At 36.8% G+C, this 25,719-nt stretch overlaps 1 protein-coding gene across 5 annotated transcripts in view; it reads left to right on the top strand.

Annotated features, from left to right (window-relative positions):
• Window positions 1–25,719, top strand: part of Cdh7 (cadherin 7) — a 156,661-nt gene that overhangs the window by 122,610 nt on the left and 8,332 nt on the right. For 4 of the 5 annotated variants that reach the window (XM_060372226.1, XM_060372224.1, XM_060372225.1 and 1 more), the window contains 3 exons: window positions 474–595; window positions 1,907–2,024; window positions 5,451–5,702. In XM_060372226.1, coding sequence (XP_060228209.1) covers window positions 474–595; window positions 1,907–2,024; window positions 5,451–5,702 — 492 coding nt within the window. Of the gene's footprint in view, window positions 1–473; window positions 596–1,906; window positions 2,025–5,450; window positions 5,714–25,719 lie in introns of those variants that run through there. The other variant, XM_060372228.1, reaches the window with a different exon arrangement.

Below are 25,719 nucleotides of genomic sequence, written 5' to 3'. Positions count from 1 at the left end.
TAAAACATAACTATGTCTATATTGCTGAAATATATAGTCAAAGAAAATACATGTGTAAAAATATGCTTATACTGACATAAATATGAGCTATGCCATCATTCAGATGAATTGTTTAGTTTACTGTTCTCATTCAGCACGTTTTTTAAATCAGAGATTAGACATGCATGTACCTAAATGCATGTATAAATATCTTCACATGAAACACGTATATAATTACCTCACATATGCACTTATATGGCTATAAGTGTGTGTTTGAATATATACATATATAAATTAATACATTTATATAGATCAGATAATCTGTGGTTCTGTTTAAACCATATAGTATTACGAATCCACTATTTTTAAGATTATATTTTAGAAAAGGAAAACTTTTAATTTTTTGCTTGTTTTTCGTGTTTCTTGAATAAAGCAGTAAAAATGTGATGAGTATTTTATCAGAGTTTATTAGGAAATATTTTCTTATCCACCAGAGAATCCATCCCAGGTGGGAAGAGGCTATGTGGCTATCACTATACTGGATATTAATGACAATGCGCCTGAGTTTGCCATGGACTATGAAACCACTGTTTGTGAAAATGCTCAGCCAGGGCAGGTGAGAAGCTTCCAATCAACTTCAGTTTTGCTTGCAGTTTCCTTAAAAAGCATCCCGCAGTGGTGCCTCTGAAAGCTTTCAGTTTTAAAAAGACTCACAAAGTGCTTGTTTCAGCAAAATTAGCACTTTGATGTGTAGCACAAACTAATATTAAAAGAACTTTCAAATTCTTGTTTAATTGGGTGATGAAATTCCTTAGGAAGAGAAGGTAAACATTGTAAAAAGCCCTGATATGTGTTTAAAGACCTACATTCCTTTAAGGAGGGCTGAAACACATTAAGCTTGATTGGACTATTTCCCCCATTACTTTACACAGCAGAGATTAAATACCTTGAATTTCTGAGAGATAAATACAGTTCAAAGTGGCTTTGGCTTGTCCATCCATATTTCTGTCTTGTGATGTTTACTGGGATGTCTAATCAATTATTGTAGCTTGTTTCTGAGGTTCAGAAAAGTGAATTCAAACATGTACTTTGAAAAGTACATGACAGATACAGTCCCTGTTCCCCTAACTAGGGATACTTAGTTAGGGATAAGTATCTTTAGGGATACCTTGGATACTGAGCTGCCATGGGTTACATTTGGGCAGGGGTTCTTAGGTTATATCCTTTCATGGTCTTTGGTTGGAGAAACAGTCTCAGAAAAGACCCCTGTGCCCAAATATATTTCGTCCTTGTGGAGCTCCTGTCCTATCCAGGTCATACTAACTCCCCCTTCTTTCTTATGATTCCCTGCACTCTGGCCAAGGTTTGGTTATGAGTCTCAGCATCTGCTTTGATACCCTGCTAGTAGAGTCTTTCAGTGGCCTCTGTGGTAGGCTCCTATCCTGTTACTTGTTTGCCTCTTTGACCTGCCTCCCGCCCTACACACCCACCCAAAAGGGAGGAGCAGCCTTGCTAGGCCACAGAGGAAGACATTGTCGCCAGTCCTGAAGAGACCTGATAAGCTAGGGTCAGATAGAAGAGAAGGAGGACCTCCCCTAGCAGTGGACTTAGAGAGGGGCAGGGAGGAGATGAGGGAATGAGGGTGGGATTGAAAGGGAATGAGGGAGGGGACTACAGCTGGGATACAAATAAATAAACCATAATTAATGTAAAAAATAAAAATTTAATGAAAAAAAGAAAGAAAGAAAAATACATGATATGTTTTCCAAAGCCTGATACAGATTGAGTTCAAATTAGTACACCTGATCCATTCCCTGAACAAGTTGGGGAAGATGGCATTTATGATGAGGTGTAGAATTGTGTCCTGCTGTAGAAATCTCAGCAGATTACACTAATATGGCTTTCTCCTTATATTCTCTCCACCTAGGTTATCCAAAAAATAAGTGCTGTAGATAAAGATGAGCCATCGAATGGACACCAGTTTTACTTCAGCTTAACAACAGATACAACAAATAACCACAACTTTTCATTGAAAGATAACAAAGGTAAGGCTGGTTTTCCCATTGCAAGCATTGTCTCCTCAACAAGCTCCGTTTCTCCCTTAGGAAGTCTTATTATGGGGAGGAAAGGGAAGGATATTAATTAAAAAGCAAAGGCAATGAGCAACTTGGGTAATTTTTATCCCTGGATTTGCTGTCATGGAGGAGAAGGTGCTATTTAAATCATTTTAGGCATAGAGCCAAAAGCAAAATGTTAGGCCTTCAACTCTTGGCTGTCTCCTAGATATTTGCATCATTATAAATGTGTCATGCTCTTTATCCAAATGATATCATACACTGTAGGCCAGCTAAGACCCTTCATAAGGATTGTGCTATTTTGACAGTACTTGAGAACTCAGAAAATAATTGAATTATATACATTTACAATTAAGTCAACATTCACATAATATTCTCAACAGTAATATCGATTATTCCATTTTATGAAAACATACATATAAAATCTAATAATAATAATACATTCAAAAAATAGAAATTGATTTGGATAACTTGGAATTAGGGGATAATGACACAACAGACATCAGTCCTCATAAACATATTTTACGTGATTGAACACAGTGTGCCATTTACTCCATTGAGAGTTCTTTACATGTATAAATTGGTCACTACCCTGACCAGAAACTAAGGAAATGCCTTGGTCTGTTTAAGTAAACAAGGGGGAACGCAGCCACTTCCTCATCTTCAGAGGAGTTGATGGGCAGCATTTAAATTACTATGTTCTGCTTGTTAACTGAAACTAACATGCACATTTGTTTTTTTCCATATTGTCATTATACCATCTCTCATAAAATGCTTTTGAATTAATGAAGAAAAGACAAAATGGTAAATAATGAAAAATAATCTCTCATGTCCTATTTAATTTCCTTGCTTTAACGTTAGCTATTCTTACCAAGCCTTAAGTGTTACTGTAGGAATACTTGACAAGTACCTGTAAGCAGATTACTATTTTGTTAACACATGTTAATAACTATAAGACATTCTACAGAAAGCATTAGAATTGATTCATATTTTATAAAGGTTTTCATGAGAATCAGGTTTAGTTTTAAGATAAACTGTCCAAATGACTTACTGGGAACAGATATACTTTCGGAGGAAATTTAGGATGTCTTTTGCCTGAGGATACAACTTTAGTGCAAAAACACTGATCTTGGCTTGGAAAATTCAATCTGAAAGTAATAATTTTTTTCCTGATCCCATTCTCTATGTAATGAGAACACTCTGTTGTCCCTTTAGTAATATAAAAGAAAGAGCATTCTCTCAGTGGGTAATCCCAAACTCTCTGACTTAATCATTGCTGCAAAGGTTCACTCTCAGTTCTTGGAGTTATCTAGCACAGATACAGACAGGGGAATATATGACCTTCACAAGAAGATGGTGAATATATCCCTCATGTGCCAAAGTCTAATAGCATCAAGATTGCTGTACAGTATGTACAAGGAAATGTCCGGATGCATGAAGCATCCATCCTGCCACACAGCTGGAAATGTCACTGTGTCACACATAGCAAGCCCAAAGTTCCACAGGCTCTACCTTGAAGGGCATCAGTAGAACAGGTAGAAATTATTCATGTTGTCTTCTACATTAGGGAAGCAAATAAAGAGTATCATGAATTCTGCTTTCTTGATCACAGGATTTTTTTTCACATGCTGAACATTTTGGCTTGGGCTTATGTGTGTGTGTGTGTGTGTGTGTGTGTGTGTGTGTGAATCTGTGTGGGTGTGTTTGTGAATGATTGCTTCTGTGTATGTGTATATGTGTCTATATGTCTATGATTTTTATATCATTTGTGTTAGACTATCAATAAAGAACTTACTGAATCTTTTCTATCAACTCGTAAAAATGGTTAATATCAGCATATGTAGAAGCAAACCCATGAATATATTATTTGTGTATTAAGGGTACAGAGACATAAAGGATATTCCTAAACAATTCCATGCTTAATTATTCAGCTAATACAATTTAAAAATTCATAGTTTGAAACTGAACATTTAAACATTAACATTTTGAAGATCATTTCAAAATCTGTATATATCAAAATATAATAAATAGAAAATGATACTAAATATTTGTGTTGTGTCTAATCTAATCTTACAGTTAGTTTTTTCTTTACTACTATTGAATATGAACATGCTGTTTTGTGCTGCTTAAGACAGAAATTACCTCAGCTTGCTTTCTTTAAAGTATTATTTATTTTTTATGTTAATATTTAATAAGTGAGTTCTTAATTATGTAGAAGGGATTATCAAATTAAAAGTATATCTGCATACTGAATGAGAGTATGACCCTGATTTACTTTCTTTTCTTTTTTTTTTTTTACTAGTTAGTATAAACTCTAAGAATCCTGTGAATTCATATTAGTTAGTTAGGAGAAAATACATTAAAAGATACCTGCAACTGAATTTATTTCTGTAGTGTAAAATTCACTTATGCAAATATATTGATTACTTTTCAAATGTTTATAGATTCTGTAATTTTTAGATAAGATTGAAAATAAATTAAGATATGTGTTATTAATAAAATATTTATGAGTATGCTACTTGAGAAAGCATGAATAATAATTTGATATGTAAAAATGATTCAATAATTCCATTTTTGAATATCTGTGTCCAACTATGTCCTACCTATTTTTTTAAATCTTTGATAGATCACGCCTATGATGGTGGTCCCCCAAGATTATATCACCTAACGAAATCATAAGTAGCTTAGCTTATGCCAGTAAACCATAATGCGACCATAGGAAATGGCCTGGCTCATTTCTTAGAACATTTGACCTAGTTCAGATACTTGACCACATATCATTTTAAATAAATGCTATGGTGTCTTATAATACTTTATTAATCTGGAAACCTTACACATAAGATGTGGATTTGAAATGATGCTGAAAAGCATTATCTGTTAACTTACAACCTTTACCAATCTTTTTATAAATATTTGTTTTGAAATTTCAAAAATTTCAAAACATGTAAAAGGATAAAAGACATACTTTATAAAAATTCCATTTAATGAAACATTTAGTTTTACATTATAACTAGGTTTTTTTTTTGGCTATTTCTAGAGGATCAGGAATACCTTAAGATGAATTACAAAGACATATATCTCTCTGTCCAAAGAAATGTATTGAAGGGTTTTAAAAGAGAAGAGTATGCCACAACTGTTCTGCCAGTAAGGAGAGAAGTAGAAAGAGTGCGTTCCAGGGCATCGTGATGCAAGCCTGTAATGTCAGTATTCTGGGAGGCAGTTAGGCTGATCTCTGTGATTTCCAGGACAGCCTAGTCTACAAAGAGTGTCCAGGACAACCAAAGGCTACACAGAGAAACCCTGTTTCAAACAAAAGAAACAAACAAAAAGAATAACTTCAAGTTTGTAAATATAAAGCTGATCAGAAGTCTTGTTATACATTTTTGTTCATCCTAGACAACACAGCCTCAATATTCACCAGGAGAAATGGCTTCCGCAGACAGGAGCAGTCGGTTTACTACCTGCCAATTTTCATTGTGGACAGTGGATCTCCTTCCCTGAGCAGTACCAACACACTGACCATCCGAGTCTGTGACTGTGATGCTGATGGCATAGCGCAGACCTGCAATGCGGAGGCTTACATTCTACCTGCTGGCCTCAGCACAGGAGCCCTGATAGCAATACTGGCCTGCGTCCTGACACTATTGGGTAGGTACTGATTTCTGTTCTTGCTTTGTAAGATCAATTACAAGAACCAAACACTATTCTTATTTCATGTAGAGGACCTAGGCCCAGTCCATGCATGGTATCTGGTTCATGTTTCAGACTCCATAGGCCCCTCTGGGCCCTGGTTAGTTGGCTCTGCTGGTCTTTTTGTGGAGCTCTTGTCAACTCCAGATCCTTTTATTCCCCCCGACACACACACACTTTTCCTCTAGGCTCCCTATGCCTTGCCTAATGTTTGACTGTGAGTCTCAGCATCTGTTTCAAACCATTGCTGAGTAGAACCTCCCGGAGGACAGTGAGGATAAGCTCCTGTATACAAGCATAGCAGAGTATAATTAATAGTGTCAGGGATTGACTTTCTTTCATGGGGTGGGTCTTTGGTTGGAAGAGGTATTGGTTGTACCTTCTCTTGATCTCTTCTCTATCTGTTCTATCTTTGTCCCAGCAGGTCTTGTAGACAAGGTAAGTTTTAGATCAAACTTTTTTGGGTGGTTTGGTGTTCTCCTCTCTCCATTAGGAGTCTTGGCTGCTTCCAGGGCATCTTCTTCAGTCTCTATGGCCCCTGCTATTAGGACTCTCAGCTAGAGATCCCTCATATCCTCCCAGAGGCCTATTCTGACTTAGGACTCTAGCTTGTCACAGATATGCCTCCACCCACCATTTTCTTTTCTCTGCAAGCCTTCTGTGCTCCCACTACCCTACCCCACTCTCCCTAGATATGATCTCCACCCTTAGTTCTCAACATCGAACATGACCATAGAATAATGAATGGCTTTATTCTAAACTATTTTCCTTCACATTGTAAATTCCTACAAGGATTACAAACACTGAACTTTGCACTTGCTGCTGTACTGTGTGTTTTCTTGGAGTTTGATAGGATTAGTGAATCCATTTACAGTCTGTGTTTATAAAGAGAATTTTGGCTGAAGTAAGCATGTCCTGCTGTTTGAGATAGATTTTGGGAGCTATCTATCTGGGTCCTATTCATTACCCATGTTTTGCTTTGGTTCTTTACAAAAGGATGCTAGTTTCTTTGTAAGATGGCGTCATAGTCTCAAAGGTCAACTTATATGAGTAGTCTTGTAAAGATGTGAGAATTAAACAGCATAATTCATGTACAGTACTGCATGCCTGCTACATAGTGAGCATTCAATTTGTCTTTAGGTGTTACTGATGGAACAAAAGTCCTCACTCTATTAATCAAGCCAAGACTTATTTGCTAATGCAGTGTAAAGAGTCTCATAAAATGGAAGATACTGTCTTTAATAACTTCAACTATGCAAATAAATCTAGAAGAAAATAATTAAAGTATTTCAAAAGTATTATTTCAACTTCTAGAAATTCATTAGAAATGACAGGTAATTCACACTTAAAATGTGATTAGAATATAAGAACTAAGTAAATATAATTTTAAAAAAAGCATTCTGAATAAATGTTTTCTTGCTCTACTTAGATTCTAAAACATAATAATAAACATGCAAATTGCATATTTACTTTATAAAAGCAGAATAACACACATAAAATATAAAATCATTACATCTAGAAAGATAGTGTCTTCACTTTGAAACAACTGAATCATGGAAAGAAAAGAAGAAAGACAGACAGTGGGTTTGACATTTTAAGCTTTGACAGTTTATCACAAACCAACACACACACAAAATCTACACTTTTCCTGCTCTCAGGAACAAGATACACCTGACTAGTCTCTCAAATTTGATTATTACTGATAGTGATAGTGACTTTTTGTCTGCTGAAGCTTGTTTCCCCTCTAACATATAATGTCTATGGTGGTATTGGTGGTATTTAACTTTCTTGCGATCAACACTGCTTGACTCTTCCCTGGTTTATAATCATCAAACTGTTACTGAAAGTAATACAGTTTTTACTAGCATCCATCCTTGGATCTCTCTTTCTCTCTGTGTGTCTCTGTCTCTATCTGTGTATAAGTGTGAGTGTGTATGTGTCCCGCTTTCTGTCTCTGTATGTGAATGATATGCTGTGTGTGTGGTGAGTGTGTGTGCATGTGTGTTGTCTGTGCATGTGTAGAGTGTGATATGTTTATGTATTGTACATGTGTGTGGTATGTCTCTGAGTGTGTGTTGTGTGTATGTGTTCATCTGTGTTAACTAGGGTGAGTGTAAATGTAAAATCTTTGTTTATTTCAAGAATGTTACTTGAGAATTAGATAAGCCACTTCTATTTCTAAGAGTCTTTTTTTTTTTTGTCATTTTACTTATATTTTAAAGTTTCTACAGCTTTACCAATTCATTATTCAAAACAGAACATTTTCACATTGAACATTAGTTTTGAAACAAGGATTTCTACCTAAAAGCTTCATATCAACAATGAAACTATAAATATCCAGAATATTACAAAATAAGCCATTCAGGTTAAAATTTTATTCCCCAAGTTGGTGGTAGCAGATGATTAGAACCTTTGAAGTCTTTCTTTTCCTGGTTTCTCTATTATAAACCTGGCATTGATATGGTCAGTTTTGAAGCCAATGAAATTTACTTTTCACAGGTGTGCAGATGGAGTACACACCTGATTTCACATGTACATGTAGCTCATTTTGTCACGTATAAAAAAATGTTGTGATGCTTGGCTCTAGTTGTTATGTGCCAGGGTCTTTTCACACCTTCCCAAACTTATTAACAGGTTTTTCTCTACAAAAGTGAAGGTAGAGTGTGCCCCCTCCCTTTCGGTCTCCCCTGCTGCCACTGTATCCATGGAAAAGCTTGTGGTGAAGGGGGGCAAAAAAAATTAAAAATTAAAATTAAAAATAAAAAAAATAAAAATTTGGGGGAATTATTATATTTTTGTACCAGTAGTATTTGGTTTTACCCTAGATCTCTGTACTATCTAGTCTCTGGTTCTTGGTTACCCAGACAGTGTCAGGTATGGGCTACTTCTTGTAGAATGGGCCCTAGATCAAATCAGATATTGGTTGGCTTCTCCCATGAGTTCTGTGCTACCATTTTCTTAGCATATTTTGCACTGGCGTTCTACTACACAAAGTTTTACATCACCTCCACAAATCTCCATCGCCTAGTTCCAGCTACTCCCTCCACACTCTTTCCTTCAATCCCAACTCCCATAACCTGATCTCCTCATCCCCATCTGCCCCAAGTCTGCCATAAAATCTATTCTCATTCTGTCTCCTGGGGGAACCCCAAACTCTACTACCACCCCAAACCCTGCTCCTTTCTTGGTCTAAAGATTATAGCTTGATTATCACTTACTTAATGGCTAATATTTCCTTATAAGTGAATATATACTATATTTTTCTGGGTCTGGGTTACCTCGCTCAGGATGATTTATTTCTTCTTCATTAAGTTGTCAGCAAATTTCATGATGTAATTTTTTTAACAGCTCAGTAATATCCAATTGTGTTAACTTACCATTCTTTTATTATCTATTCTGTTGTTGAGGGTCATCTAGGTTGTTTCCAGTTTCTGGCTTTTATGAGTATGAACATGGTTGAGCAAGTGTCCTTGTTCAAAGGAGCCTCCTTTGGGTCTATGCCCAATAATGGGAGAGCTGTGTCTTGACATAGATCAATTTCCAACTTTCTGAGGGACTACCATAATGATTCTCATAATCGCTGTACAAATTGGTACTCTTACCATCAAAGAAGGAGTCTTCTCCTTGTTCCACATCCTTGCCAACATGAGCTGTCACTTGTGTTATTCTGACAGGTGTAAGATGGAATCTCAATATAGATTTGATTTGCATTTCTCTAATGGCTAAGGATGCTGAACACTTCTTTAATTGTTTCTTGGCCATTAGAGATTCCTCTATGAAGAATTATCTGTTTATATCTGTACTTCTGTTTTTTTTTCCAGTTACTTAACCATTCATTTTTTTTTAATTTTTCATCAATTACACTTTATTCATTCTGCATCCCCCCATAAGCCCCACCCTCCTCCCCTCCCAATCTCACCCTCCCTCCTCCCTCTGCTTGCATGCCACTCCCCAAGTCCACTGATAGGGGAGGTTCTCCTCTTCTTTCTGATCTTAGTCTATCAGTTCACATCAAAAGTGGCTGTATTGTCCTCTACTATGGCCTGGTAAGGCTGCTCCCCCCCCAGAGGGAGCAGGCCAATCAGATTATGTCAGAGGCAGTCCCTCTTCCCATTACTATGTAACCCAATTGGACTCTGAACTGCCCTGGGCTACATCTGTGCAGGGGTTCTGAGTTATCTCCATGAATAGTCCTTGGTTGGAGTATGAGTCTCTGGGAAGTTCCCTGTGTTCAAATTTTCTTGTTCTGTTGCTCTGCTTGTGGAGACTATGTCCTCTCCAGCTCTTAAAAGCAGCAAACCAAGTAATCCACTTAAAAAATGGGGAACAGAGCTAAACAGAGAATTCTCTGTAGAGGAATACCGAATGGCAGAGAAGCACTTAAAGAAATGCTCAACCTCACTAGCCATTAGGGAAATGCAAATCAAAACAACCCTGAGATTTCACCTTATACCCATGAGAATGGCCATGATCAAAAACTCAAGTGACAACACATGCTGGAGAGGTTGTGGAGAAAGGGGAACCCTTCTCCACTGCTGGTGGGAATGTAAACTTGTACAACCACTCTGGAAATCAATCTGGCGCTTTCTCAGACAACTAGGAATAGCGCTTCCTCAAGATCCAGCCATACCACTCCTGGGCATATATCCAAAAGAGGCTCAAGTACACAAAAAGGACATTTGCTCAACCATGTTTGTAGCAGCTTTATTTGTAATAGCCAGAAGCTGGAAACAACCCAGATGCCCCTCAAATGAAGAATGGATGCAGAAATCGTGGTACATCTACACAATGGAATATTACTCAGCAATGAAAAATAAGGAAATCATGAAATGTACTTCAGTTTTTAATTGAATGATTTTTTAAATCTCTAGTTTCTTTAGTTCTGTATATATTTTGGATATTAAATCTCTATCAGATGTGGAGTTAATGCAAACCTTTTCTTATCCTTTATTTGTCTGATTTACCCAATTAATAAAGTGTCTGTGGTATCTGTATTCTGTTCATAGACCCATGCCCTGTGCCAATGCATTCAAGTCTGTTCCTCACTTTCTCCTCTATCAGGTTTGGTTTACTTGGTTTTATGTTGCTTTTATAGTAATATGTATTTAAAAGACTTATTTATTTTCATTCTATGCATATTGGTATTTAATCATCATGTAAACCTGGGTACTATGTGTATATACAACACACAGAAGCCAGGAAGTAGCCCTCACATTCCATGGAACTGCAGTTATGACACTTCACTTGGGTGCTAAGAATTGAACTTAACCTCTGATCTGTCTCCTCAGACCCCAGTGACTCCTTCTTCATTATAGGAAGGAAAGGAATCTTTTCACTCATTTGCTAACTTTTCTTCTTCAAGCTTAAATTTCATAACATGCAAAGTTGGACATGTCAATCTTCACCTTCATCTGCATTTTCTAACCTTGAAAGTGGTTTTTATTTCTTCTCCTTGCCCTCACCACTCTTTGAAGCACATATACACCTCAAAACACTAAATGAAAGCACTATCCACAAACTCAGAGTATGAGGTTTCCTTTATTTGGATTGAATATATCTTGAATGGATTCAGAATCTATAGCTTTATATCTCTTGATATGGAAATTAAACAACCAGCTTATATATTTTTCATGTAGAAAAATTTGAAACAATAATGTGAAAAACATTTTGTTATTCTAAAACAAGAATAAAAACTATCCCATAGTTTTTATTTATAGCCCCATAATTAATGACAATGCTAATTTCACCCTGTGGATTATCATAGTTAATTTCATATTTAAGAAATATAGATGTTTTTCTACCAGGCTTAAAACATTTTAAACAAAGAAAAACATGTATCAGCAACACATTCTATTATTACTGAGTTGCCTCTTTAAGAAATTTAGAGGAATAATTTTGCTTGCTTTGGCTTAAAATAGTTCTTATTGTTAACAGTTGCACAAGTATTTTGGGACTATTACATCTGGATTACCTTGTTCTGCCCAGGGATGTGTATTTCTTCTAACTAAAGATTCTGTTGCATTTTATGAATTAGCGATTTGTTTCCCTACTTCGACCAGAATTCCAAGTGATTGAAGTGATATAATCTCTTTTCCTGTTCTTTGCTTTTCACACAGGGTGGCACAGCTCCATAAGCCCTGGCTTAATAAGGTTTTTATAGAAACTCATTATTTCCCACACAGAAATCAGCTCTTCTACCATGGTTAAAGTAGGTAGTTTGACAGTCAGCTGTCATATGTCTTTTCGTTATGCTTCTGTGACCTTCCAAATATGAACAAGTTTTACCTTCCTGTTGCTGAGTCTGCTTATGATTTTGTTTGATTAGAAAAAGTTTTCTCAGTATTTTAAGTGGAGACAAATTTTTACTAATGTGCAAAACTATATACCAAGTCACTGAGAATGATGATGGCAACAGATAAGGCATGTAAAAAATATACTTTTCCTCATGATCTATCACAATGTTCACATGTAGTCTTTGAGATAATAGACAGTGTTTCCATTGCTAATTCATGAAAGCAATTATGTCCCTCCTGAAAGGAAATATAAAATAAAATGAAGGAGAAATAGATTACTTTTATAGCTAATGCAATGAGCTTTGCATTAACCCAAGTACTTTGCTATCTTTTAGCATTATATGATTTAATTCTCATAAACTTTTCCCTAGGAAACTATTACTTTTGCATGCCTCTTTTCCCCAGGCAAACAAAATAGGGAAGTAGGTGCAATGGCATAAGGCAGATGCAGGTCACACTCAGAAACGGAACAGAAGTAGCAGAAGGAGGGAAGAAGTGCCCTCCAAATATTCTTGATAATCTGTTTTTTAAATGTGTTTCCCGATATAAAATGCCAAGATGCCACTGGGAAGTGGTTAAATACTTCTGAGTATCTCAAGCCTGGCAGCTACCACAATAAAAGCAGAAGTTCCTGCTGTGTTTCACATCGTGAATTCCTAGATCTTTAGTTAATTTGAGGTTTCTAACCTATAGTGTACTCCAGTTAATTCTGACCTTTGAAAAACACACTTTCAATTTTACATATTAATTTCAAGAATATATTTTGGTACAGAATATAGCACAAAGAGTGTATAAAATATTCATTATGCTTTGAACAGTTTTGCTCTGTCTTAACTCAGGTTCAAATGAAATCATTATAACGATCACATTTAAATGAGAGGTGCCTTGGGATACTCATTTCCAGTAAAGAAGGATTAATTTCAGTTGTAATTAAACAGTTCTATGTCTTGGGACATGGTAATAATTTTCTATTTCTTGCATGCCATTTGCAAATCTCTAGTTGGTATAATTTTACACCAGGTCTTACTATGTATACTTCATGTTCTATTGAAGAGCCGAAATTAGAAATCCCAATAGAAGTATCAAATCTTGAACTATATTCCTACATCCTGACTCTTCTCTTGATTTAGAGTCCAATTTTAATATTTTCTGAGTCAGCCTTCTCTTTGTGCCATCTTCCACAATTAATTAGGCTTGGGTCTTACACTTTATCAGTTCTTTAGCTTGTTCACTCATTCACTTTTTGCTGCACCTAATTTTTTACATATTGGTTTTTGTGTGGGCCTGTTTGTCTTGTCTTCTATGTGCTAACTTTCCTGGAATACCGCTCTCCAGAATCTATTAGAATATCCCTTTTCTTTGTATCCCAGACACTATTTGTTGGCTTTTGCACCTATGTAGTGTGCTCTCATCATGGCCCTTTAACCTTGGTGATATAATAGTCTCAGACCATCCATCCTAGCTGAGAAATATCTACAGATCCTGCATGCTTAAATTTATTATTTTATTTTTTCCGTGCCTCTTATAATGAGCTGCTGCTTTTTTATTATGTTTATTTTTTTCTTTATTAATGACACTTTATTCACTTTGTATCCCCCTGTGGTTCTCTCCTTCCTCCCTTCCCAAGCCCTCCCTTCCTCTACCCTCTGCATGCATGCCCCTCCCCAAGTCCACTGATAGGGGAGGACTTTTTTTCTTCCTTCTGATCCTAGTCAAGTAGGTCTCATAACGAGTGGCTGTGTTGTCTTCTTCTGTGGCCTGGTAATGCTGCTTCCCCCTCCGGGGGAGGTCCTTAAAGAGCAGGCCAATCAGTTCTTGTCAGAGACAGTCCCTGTTCCTATTACAATGGAACCCACTTGGATACTGAACTGCCATGGGCTACATCTGTGCAGGGGTCTTAGGTTATCTCCATGCATAGTCCTTGGTTGGAATAGCAGTCTCAGGAAAGACCCCTGTGCTCAGATTTTTTGGTTCTGTTGCTCTCCTTGTGGAGTTCCTGTCTTCTCCTGATCTAGAAGTGGAGCTGCTGCTTTCAATGGCAGGAGATAAACATTATGTTGGCACTATATCTCATGAGTTGATTGTCTTATTCGACAGAAGGAATTCCATATGAACATACTGATTAATGTAAATGAACTGAATGTACTCTGTAACACAAAAGAACATTTGATTTTACTTTCATCATTATGTGTAAGCAGTATATCTCTTGGAGTGTGATTTTCATCTTTCTCCTAAGGTTCAATATTTTAAAGACGTATTTAGAATCAGTGTATCTCAATTAAAAAAATACATATGGTGTGGACTAAAAGTAATAATATCTTCAGGTTAATAGTTGTGTGTTGTGTGTGCCACAAAATAAAAAGCAGTATTGTACTAGTAAATAAAGGACAATAAATTATGTCCTTTGTTTCATGACAGATGCCTTGTCATCAGTTCAAAATATTGTACTTGATTTATATTTGTCTCAACGACTCACTTGCACTATATAAGCTATAATTAATGCTTTTTAAAGGATGTCTCAAGTGGCCTTAAAAGTGCACTTTAAATTGTTGCCCTTTTGTTTCCTGGGATATTTGGGAATTTCTGATTCTACAGACCATTGATAGAAACTATAAACCTTGTCTTCTATTTGTCCTTCAGAACTTCCCTTAGGTCTTACTTCAGATAACATTGTTTTTCTGGTCACCAGCAGTATCCCTGTGCTCTTCTTGGAATTTAATTTTAAATCACGTTATTACGCATATTTTCTTGAAAAAATTTGAAGGAACAAATATTTAATGAAAGCCAAAATGTTTCTCATGGTACTCAAAGCAAGGTATATCTAACAGGCTCACCATCAGAAAGGTGTGTGATCCAAAAATAAAAGGAAGAAAAAAAGTGAAAAAGAACTGTGGAAGCCTTTCCATTGTTTTTAAAAGTACGAGCATTTTCCTGAAATACACTTCCTACATCTTTTCAGGTTCACATAATACTTTATGCCCTATATTTATTTTTTCTATTCTCATCACTGTGAGTGATCATATACAAACTCTACCCTCACTGTCCTCTATTTAATAACACCTACTTATTATGCTTTTAGCATTCATTGATCCTTTGTTCTATCATCTAGTTACTTTTGTATCAGTCAACATGTGTAAAATTATATATATAATATAAATTATAGTATATAATTTTATATATTATATAATATAATATTATATAATATATAATAAAAATAAATAAATATATATACATAATTTCCTGAAGCATAGACATCCCTTTTACTTGCTCTTTCTTCTTCTCCTTCTCTCTTTTATTCTTGCCTTACTCTCATACACACTTTCTTTTACTGAGTATATTATTAAAATATAATAAATAACATAGGTGACAAAATGCTTTTTAGTGAATCTATAAATGACATTGAACAATATTTGGATTTTATAATGTTTACTACACATTTAACATGCTCAAAAAAGCCCCAGCGATCCATTATTCAGAATTCATCATTCAGAAGACATAAGTTAGTATCATATTTGTTAACTATATTTTTGGTGATCATTGTAATCACTGTATGCATGTGGACCAAATTGGAATAAAATTTATTTTTTTATGCTGACTACCGTGTTTGAAGAAATAGGAACTGATCCATATAAGGCTTAACTGTGTGAGTTAAACATATATGTATTACTATTTAACCAATCCTGTAATATTTACCATATACTTACTTTATAAATACAAACCTACTTAATCTTCACAAAATTGCTATTAATTAGTGTTTATACAATAAAAGCAATAATATTATCTCTATTTTTTATTTGAAAAAACCGGAGGCAGAGGGAAGACAATTATGTTTAGAGCTACCAAGCTAGTAAATGCAAATCTGGATTCCAAAACAGGTAAGGTCTCACTGAGCAAGGCGCTTGCCTTAGCTGAAGGAAGTGAGACATACTCATATGTAAATTATGTGATTTATGGTTGATTAAAATAAAACAAATGCATGAACTGAAGACAAGGAGAGTATTGGTAAGTTAGAATCAAAGATGAACTAGAAGTGTCTGGGCTGAGTGTTTTCCTATTTGAGAAAAATCATATGATATGATACAAATTATATGAAGTGTAATGATATTAAATACACAGTTCTTGAATTATATGAGTAAAAGTAATGTGAACACAAATGGTGTCTGTAAGTAAAGAAGTAGTGATAACATAATAAAAAATTAACTACTAGCAATTCTGGGTAGTTTACTATGTTCTAAGTTGTTCATATATTTTCATTTCAATGAACTTATCCACATTCATTTTAAAATAGGGTCTGTTCATCCACAAAAACAGAAAGGATATTTAGATGTGAGCGATATTATGTGTGCATTATAATCACTGAAGAATGAGGAGGAAAGAGAAAAGAAACCTAAACAACCCAAGCCTAACTGTCAAAACATAACTATCTAGTTTTCAACCCCATCAGAGATTTGAGAAGGAACAAAATTATTGCTTAAGAATCAAGCACAGTCAAGCAGCTTCCAAAACTAAGAGATGACAAAGACAATTTATTGCCTGTCCAGTCACTCATTTTCTCTCTTTAACATTGGAGCATCATCTTCAGCCTTCCAGCACAGAATATCTGGCAGACATAATTGTGAAGCAGGATATATGAAGGACGTGTTTACCTGCCATGCAGACCTTGGTAATCAACTCAGCCTGCATCCACGTCTTGTCCATTTTAGACAACATATTGTTTTTTTTTTAATTTTAATTTTATTTTTTTCTTATCAGTTACATTTTATTAACTCTGTATCCCAGCCATGTCCCGCTCCCTCATTCCCTCCCAATCCCACCCTCCCTCCCTCAGCTCCTCCCTGCCCCTTTCCACTGATCGGGGGGACCTCCTCCCCATTCATCCGATCCTGTTTTATCAGGTATCTTCAGGACAGACTGCAAAGTCCTCCTCTGTGGCCTAACAGGACTGCTCCTCCCTTGGGGGGTAGGGAGGTCAAAGAGCCAGCCATTGAGTTCCTGTTAGAAATAGTCCTTGTTCCCCTCACTATGGGAAACCAATTGGTTACCAAGCTACCACAGGCTACATCTGAGCAGAGGTTCTAGGTTATATCCATACATGGTCCTTGGTTGAATGTCAGTCTCAGAAAAGACCCTGTGCTCAGATATATTTGGTCCTTGTGGAGCTCCTATCCTTTCCCCATCATACTAACTCCCCTTCTTTCATATGATTCCCTGTACTCTGCCGAAGGTTTGGTTATGAGTCTTTGTATCTGCTTTGAAAACACTGCTAGTTAGACAACATATCGTATGTAGAGAAAGCTGGGGCACTTTTGCCCGATAGCTAGATTGATGTTAATGAAACTATCTCCAAAAGATTTTATGATGTTCATCACATTCATTGAGGTAGGCTGGGGATGTTGCCAGAAGCTAACATGTCTCAAGCCAAATGGCCTAGCCCCGACACACATGTAACTGATGGGCAGCTTGGTCTTCATGTAGGTTCCCTAGAAAGTGGAGAAGGGGCTGTCTCCCATATGGACCCTGTTGTCTGCCTTTGAATCACTTTCTCCTGACTGGAATGTCTTGTCCAGCCTCAGTGGAGGAGGATTTGCTTGGTTGGGCTCTTGGTCCAGTCCATGGATGGTCTTTGGTTAGTGCTTCATGCTTTGTAAGCCCCTATAGGTCTAGGTTTATTGCCTCTGTTGGTCTTCTTGTGGAGTTATTATAGTTGTTTAGGAGTTAATGTAATATTTTTAGGTCTATAAAGATGTCTTTGTAAGTTGATATATATAAAATATGATAGAGAATGATTTAGGTACAAAGCTTTAGAATCACCTAGATTGGATAAATAGTGTTTTCTTGCTGGTTGTCAAATATGAATGAGCTAAACATTTTGAATGGAACTTTCACACATGGGTTTCCTGATGGTTTTATAACTGTTCCTACTGTATGTGGATTATTATAAATAAATAAAGTTCATATGCCATATGCATTTGGGGAGAAAAGGAAAAGAAAAAAGAGAAAAGAAACCAATGATAGAATTTGAAGGATATTCCTCTTAAGTGTTTCTTAAGAGCAGCAGCAAATGAAATGATAGTTGGAGAGGAGGCACTCAAACAAGCTTTAATCTTTTTCAGCTCCCCTTGTCTTTCTTTTGTTTCTTTTTAAAAATACATTTTTTTAACTAATTACAGTTTATTCACTTTGTATCCCACCTGTAGCTTCCTCCCTTTTTCCTCCCCATATTACCCTTCCTCCCTCTTCTCCACCCATGCCCCTCCCCCAGTCCACTGATAAGGGAGGTCCTCCCCCACTTCCATCTGATCCTAGTCAATCAGGTCTCATCAGGACTGGCTGCACTGTCTTCCTCTATGGCCTGGTAAGGCTGCACCACCCTGAGGGGGAGGTGATCAAAGATTAGGCCAATCAGTTCATGTCAGAGAAAGTCCCTGTTCCCATTACTAGGGTACCCACTTGGACACTGAACTTTCATGGGCTACATCTATGCAGCAGTTCTAGGTTATATCAATGAATGGTCCTTGGTTGAAGTATCAGTCTCAGAAAACACCCCTGTGTCCAGAATTTTTTGGTTCTGTTGCTCTTCTTGTGGAGCTCCTGTCCATTCCATGTATTTCTATCTCCCCCTTCTTTTATAAAATTCCCTGCACTCTGCCCAAAGTTTGGTTATGTGTCTCAGCATCTTCTTTGATAATCTTGCTAGAAAGAGCCCCATCATATCTTCTTTCAAGAGTACAGATAATTTACCCAGGATAAGTTTTAGTGGCTGAAACTGTATTAAGAAGAATAGAATATTGCATGGAGATAACCTAGAACCCATGCACCGATATAGTTCATGGCAGTTCAGTGTCCAAGTGAGTTCCATAGTAATGGGAACAGGGGCTGTCTCTGACAGGAACTGATTGGCCTGCTCTTTGATCACCTCCCCCTGAAGGGGGATCAGCCTTACCAGGCCACAGAGGAAAACAATGCTGCCACTCCTGATGAGACCTGATAGACTAGGATCAGAAGGAAGGAGGGAAAGACCTCCCCTATCAGTGGACTTGGGGAGGGGCATGCATGGAGAAAGGGGAGGAAGGTGGGATCTGGAGGGGAGGAAGAAAGGAAGCTATAGGGGGCATACAAAGTAAATAAAGTGTAATTAATAAAAATTATAATTAAAAAATGTAAAAAAAAGAAGAATAATTGCACCATGAATAAAAAGGATAAAAGCCCCACAGTAGATTTAGTAAGCATGAAATTCATTCATTGGTCATCTTGGTCTTTGAAAAATAGCACAAAACCCTGGTGTTCCTCAAATTTAAAGCAGTCAGTGTCTTAGAGGTAAACCTGTGGATTCAACTATTATTTATCATAAAAATGATGTAACTGAATACAGGTGAAGAGATTTTGTTTGTTTGGAGAATGTCAGCAATGTGTTTTCACTTAGTTTTTTTCCTGGTTTGGGAAGAGGAAGTTTGCTGGACGGAGACTTTTTGAGGCTAATCCTCAGTGGAGCTAGAGTATTCTTCTCTGTGGTTATTTATGATCTGACACCCATAAAAATCAAATTGAAATCAATATTAACAAAAAATATAGAAATGTAATTAGCATTCAACAGACACAATGCCACAAATATTTAATAAGCTATATATAGTAAATAAAAAGAATATCATAATTAAAATCTAGGAAGATATTAAAAGTTAAGTTGTATAACAATATCAAGCGTTTGTTCTAAAAACTTCAACTCATGTACAGATTTTTACCATAGATATGCTTATTTTTGTCAAATACTAATGTTTGGGTTACAGAAATCATTATAATACTAATAGCAATTTCCATTTCTAATATTTAACTTGGAAATGAAAATTTAGAAAATGAAATCAAGATTTTTTTTTAACATTTCGGAATCATTCGTTTAAATCAGCCATCCAAAATAAGTTTATTGTGAAGCATTGATGTGTACTACATATATAATTTAAAGTTTTCGAATAGCTTTTTTAGCGAAATAAAATAAAAACAAAGAAAATAGATACTAAGAGTAAATTATATTCTTATACAATGCATTCAAGCTATTATGATTTAATAAATTAAAAATACAGCCAACCCTATATTTAAATATTAGAAAAATTAAATTAACAAAAGTTTGTTTCATAAGTAAACACATTTGAAATACAAATTAAACATTAAAATTTTTTTTTCATCTAACAAGGAAGTGTTTATTCAGAACAGAGAAAGAAGCTTTTTAGGGATGCCAGCATTACTGAATCTCAGACCCCAGGCTACACTTCTGTGACCACTGCCTTAATACTCTGGAAAGGAAGACCCAATTTTCCCTTAACATGTTTGTAGTATATTTTATATTACTATGTAACCTCACTCACTATGTATGGCTCCTTGATTCTTCATTACTTTTAAGACTTTTTTTTAATGTGTATGAAAGTTTGCCTGCACACATGTATGCCCACTATTTTTAATACATAAATATTGAACTCATTTGAAAGTATCTGTATTTGTGTAACCCTATGAACATATAATATTATGGGATATGCAGAGAGCAGGCTGAAGAAGACCAAAGGACTGAAACACTTTGATGATAACTACTAGAAGTTGTGTTTTATTTGAAATGTATATATATTTATCTGCCACAGATCAAAGTAGATTAGAAAATAAAGGGACCCAATAATGTATTTCTTTGGATAGCACATCCTGGACAGTTTTGTACACTTCTCATTTTCTTTCTTTATCATCTTTGAGTTTAATGAGATTGATACTCTTGTGGTCCTTCACTGAGTTTACACTACCTACAATGTTTTAACTATTTATCATACTTTAACTATTTACCACTTTGCATGAATCTATTATTTGCTTTGTACTTTTATTAGAAATTTTTGGATGGACTGTTATCAAAATAAATTTTAAATTTAGAAAAGTAGGTCAGCAGTATAAACTTTTATTTTCATTTTTTAAATTACTATTATTATTTACAATTTATTCACTTTGTATCATGGTTGTAGCCCCCTCCAGGTCCCTTCCTCCCTTCTCTCCCCATATCCCCTCCCCTAGTCCACTTATAGGGAAGGTTCTCCTCCCTTACTATCTGACCCTAGTCTATCAGGTCTCATCAGGACTGCCTGGATCCTCTTTATCTGTGGCCTAGTAAGGCCACCCTGCCAGAGGGAGGTGATCAAAGAGCAGGAAACCAAGTTGAGTTCATGTCAGAGACTGCCCCTGCTCCCCTTGCTTGGGCACCCATATGGAGACTGAGCTGCCTAAGGGCTACATCTGAGCAGGGAGCCTAGGGCCTCTCCAAGCATGGTCCTTGGTTGGTGCATCAGTCTCTGCTGGTCCTGTGGGCCCAGAATTTTTGGCTATCTTGGTCTCCTTGTGGAGCTTCTGTCCACTCCCTGCCTTTCTATCTTCCCCTTCTTCCATAAGACTCTCTGAGCTATGTCCAAAGTTTGGCTGTGAGTCTCTGAATCTGCTTCAATCTCCTGCAGAGAGGAGTCTTTTAGAGGCCCTCTGTGGTAGGCTACTGTCCCGTGTCTTTCCTGTTTGCCCTCCTGAATGAGAATTAAGCATCCTCCCTAGGGTCCTCCTTGTTGTGTAGCTTTTTTAGGTCTGTAATTTTAGTATGTTTCTCCTGTATTATATGGTTAATATCCACTTGAAATTGTGCATCTTTCTGCTTCTGGGTTATCTCACTCAGGATGATCCTTTCTTGTTCCATCCATTTGCCTGCAAATTTCATAATTTCTTTGTTTTTAATTGCTGAGTAGTGTTCCACTGTGTAAATGTACCACAATTTCTTTATCCATTCTTTGGTTCAGGGACATCTAGGTTGTTTCCATATTCTGGACTTTATGAGTAGGGCTGACATGAACATAGTTGAGCAAATGTCTTGTTGCATGGTTGAGCATCTTTTCAACATATGCCCAAGAGTGATATGATTAGGTCTTGAGGTAGTACTATTCCCAATTTTCTGAGAAAGTGTCAGATTGATTTCCAAAGTGGTTGTACATGTTTACATTCCCACCAGCAAAGGAGGGTTCCCCTTTCTCCACATCTTCTCCAGCATGTGTTGCTACATGAGTTTTTGTTCTTAGCCATTCTGATGAGTGTAAGATGGAATATCAGAACTATTTTAATTTGCTTTCCCTGATGACTAAGGATGTTGAACATTAAAAGAGGTATGGTGCTGGTATAGAAACAGACTGGTGGATCCCTGGAATTGAATCTAAGACCCAGAAATAAATTCACATACCTACAATGCCTTTTATTTTACAAATAAACCAAAACCATTCAAAGGAAAAGAAGACAGCATCTTCAACAAATGATGCTGCTTTATCTGGATGTCTACATGTAGAAAACTGCAAACAGATCCATATTCATCACCCTGCACAAAAATAAAGTACAAGCGGATCAAAGACCTCAACGTAAAACAAGACCCACTAGACCTGTTAGAAGAAAAAGTGGGAAACAGCAGAGCAGACAGTATAAACACTATCACAGTGCTGTAATCTCTTTCCTCACATTTTCTTACATCTCCTCTTTTCTACTTGCTATCATTATTCCAGTATAATATTTGCTTTTAAATGCAAATCTTTGTCATAACAAGAAGTCTTTGTAATGTTTTTAATTGGGTCCACCTGTTCATATAAACGTTCTCAGCATTGCTGGCCTTCCAGCCACCTGTGCCCCACATCTTCCTCTACCTGCTATCAGCTGTGTGTATGGCTCCATGAAGCCTTCCTCTTCTGAATTGTTTCCTAGCAGCCTACATCTAGGGGACAGTGTTTCTTTCTCATATAACTATTAGAGTTCTACTTTTAACTTTTTTTGCTATTTAAATAAGAAAGTATATATACATACACACACACACACACACATATATATATATATATATATATATATATATATATATATCACAGATAATGCACACATATAGTCCTTACTTAGGCTTGAAATGTGTCCTCTTTAGCAATTATTATCTCCAAAATCGTTGTATTATACATACAGGTTAAATTTAATTCTTTTTTAAATTTATTTTTATTAATTACAGTTTATTCAGTTTGTATTTTCCCTGTAGTTCCCTCCCACCTCCCCTCCCAACCCCACCATTTCTTCCTCTTCCCCTGTGCCCTTCCACTGATAAGGGAGGTCCTCCTCCCCTTCCCTCTGATCCTAGTCTATCAGGTCTCATCAGGAGTGTTTGCATTGTCTTCCTCTTTGGCCTGGTAAGGCTGCTCCCCCCTCAGGGTGAGGTGATCAAAGAGCAGGCCAATCAGTTCCTGTTAGAGACAGTCCCTGTCCCCATTACTATGGAGCCCACTTGGATACTGAACTGCCATAGGCTACCTCTGTGCAAGGGTTCCAGGCCATCTGTATGAGTAGTCCTTAGCTGGAGTGTTAGTCTCAGAAAACGATTCAGAAAGGCAAAGAGGATGGACATCAGAGGAGGGAGAAAACAGGTAACAGGACAGGAGCCTACCACAGAGGGCCTCTGAAAGACTGCCCTGCAGGGTATGAGGCAGATGCTGAGACTTATTACCAAACTTTGGGCAGAGTGCAGGGAATCTTCTGAAAGAAGGGGGAGACAGTAAGACCTGGAGAGGACAGGAGCTCCATAAGGAGAGCAACAGAACTAAATTTAATCCTTATATGTGCTCAAAGAGCTAGAGATTTTTTCCCAAGACATTGAAAAGGTATCTGTACAACTTTCCAAAACAGTTAGTATTTTTAGTAGCTTCAAGCAAGACTGGAAGACTCCATATTCACATTATATCTGAGGTTGATCAAAATATACCTGATCTCAGGGTTCATATCTATTGGAAACTTGATTGACAACAGCAGGCTTAATATTAAAATGGAATGCATTTTCAAAAATCATGTAAGAACCAGCTTTGGCAAATATATGAATGTGATTCACGTGTATAATATGCAATTCAATTTTTTAAATTTAAATTTTATTTTTTAATATTAATTACAGTTTATTCACTTTGTATCTCAGCTGTATCTTCCTCCCTCATTCTCTCCCAATCATGCCTTCCCTCCTTCATCTCCTCCCATTCCCCTCTCCAAGTCCACTGATAGGGGAGTTCCTCCTCCCCTTCCATCTGACCCTAGCTTAACAGGTCTCATCAGGACCCATCATTGTCTCATCATTGTCCTCCTCTGTGGCCTAGCAAGGCTGCTCCCCACTCAGGGGAAGGTGGTCAAAGAGCCCACCACTGAGTTCATGTCAGAGACAGTCCCTGTTCCTCTTACTAGGGTACCCATTTGAATACTGAGCTGCCATGGGCTACATCTGTGCAGGGGTTCTAGGTTATATCCATGAATGGTCCTTAGTTGGAGTATCATTCTCAGAAAAGATCCCTGTGTCCAGATATTTTGGTTCTGTTGCTCTCCTTGTAGAGCTCCTGTCCCCTCCAGGTCTTACTATCTCCCCCTTCTTTCACAGGATTCCCCGCACTCTGCCCAAAGTTTGGTTAAGAGTCTCAGCATCTGCTTTGATACATTGCTGAGTAGAGACTTTCAGATATCTATTTTATAAAAGATAATTTTAAAATATTTGGCACACTTGGGCATTGACTTATATTTAAAGAACATCCAATTATTTCATAGCATTTTCCCTCTTCACTCTCACAGTCTTAAGCTGGTGTAGAAGTAATTAATTTTATTGTCGTTGGCTCTATATTTGACATGTCTACCTGCTATCATCTGCCTACCCTATCACCAGACTCTTCTTCATTTATTCATTTCTCCAACAGTAACTCTATCCTTCGGTTTTCCTGTAAAAATGATCATTATGCTTTTTGTTGTTGTTGTCATTTCTTTCATTCCAAGAAGATTATGAGAAGCTGCAGAACCTATCATGAGCTGTTAGTTTCAAATAATTAGATTTGTTTTTAAATTTTTTTAATTTCATATAAGAGTTCTGAATCTTTCTTTCATGCACCCAGCTTCTCCCTCTTCTCCCCAAATACATGATATCATCTTTAATTATTATTTTTTTACAACTACAAACACATGCCTATGTATGAACACACATAATACCTCCTGAGTTCCTTAAGATTTATTCGTAAGTGCATGTGTCCACAGTTAACCTCTTGAGCTTGGACAACCTTTGTAGGCGCTCAGCCCTCACACAACTGGTTCTCTCTCTCACAGTAGCCTCTAGCCTCCTGTAGTTCTTCATCTGAGGTAGGACCATGTGGAACTTCCTCTGTTGATTAACGGGAATTATCGCTATGCTTGTCACCTTTAGGCAGCGAAATTGTTGACAGCTGATCGCTGCATATTCCCTGTTGTGTCTAAGGAACATACTCCATGAATAGGTGTCCTGGAACTCTAACAAACTTTCCATTCTCTCTCACGTGATTTCCCTGAGCCTCACATTTAGGGATTGTGCTGTATGTGTATCATCTGGAATTGGGCACCCTACAGTCAACTTAATCTTTGCATTTTTGACTAGTTGTGAATTTTTGTAATGGTCTCCAAAGGTTGCAAAAAAAAATGCTTTGTTGATGTAGCATATGAGTTACACTTATATAAGAGTGTCTTATGAACTGGGAGTAGCCAGTTCTCCCCTCAAGTCTCAGACCTCTACACCCAAGAAATTCTTGAATAGAATGGTAGTATTGACCATGAATTATCTCCCGTGAGTGGGCCCTTCCTTAATTGAGGATGTATCACCTTGGTAGAAAATA

This window comes from Meriones unguiculatus, chromosome 18, assembly GCF_030254825.1.
Source record: "Meriones unguiculatus strain TT.TT164.6M chromosome 18, Bangor_MerUng_6.1, whole genome shotgun sequence".
In the NCBI taxonomy this organism is placed as follows: Eukaryota; Metazoa; Chordata; class Mammalia; order Rodentia; family Muridae; genus Meriones; species Meriones unguiculatus.
The sequence above is the reverse complement of the archived record's forward strand: the minus strand, read 5'-3'. Positions and strand labels throughout refer to the sequence as shown.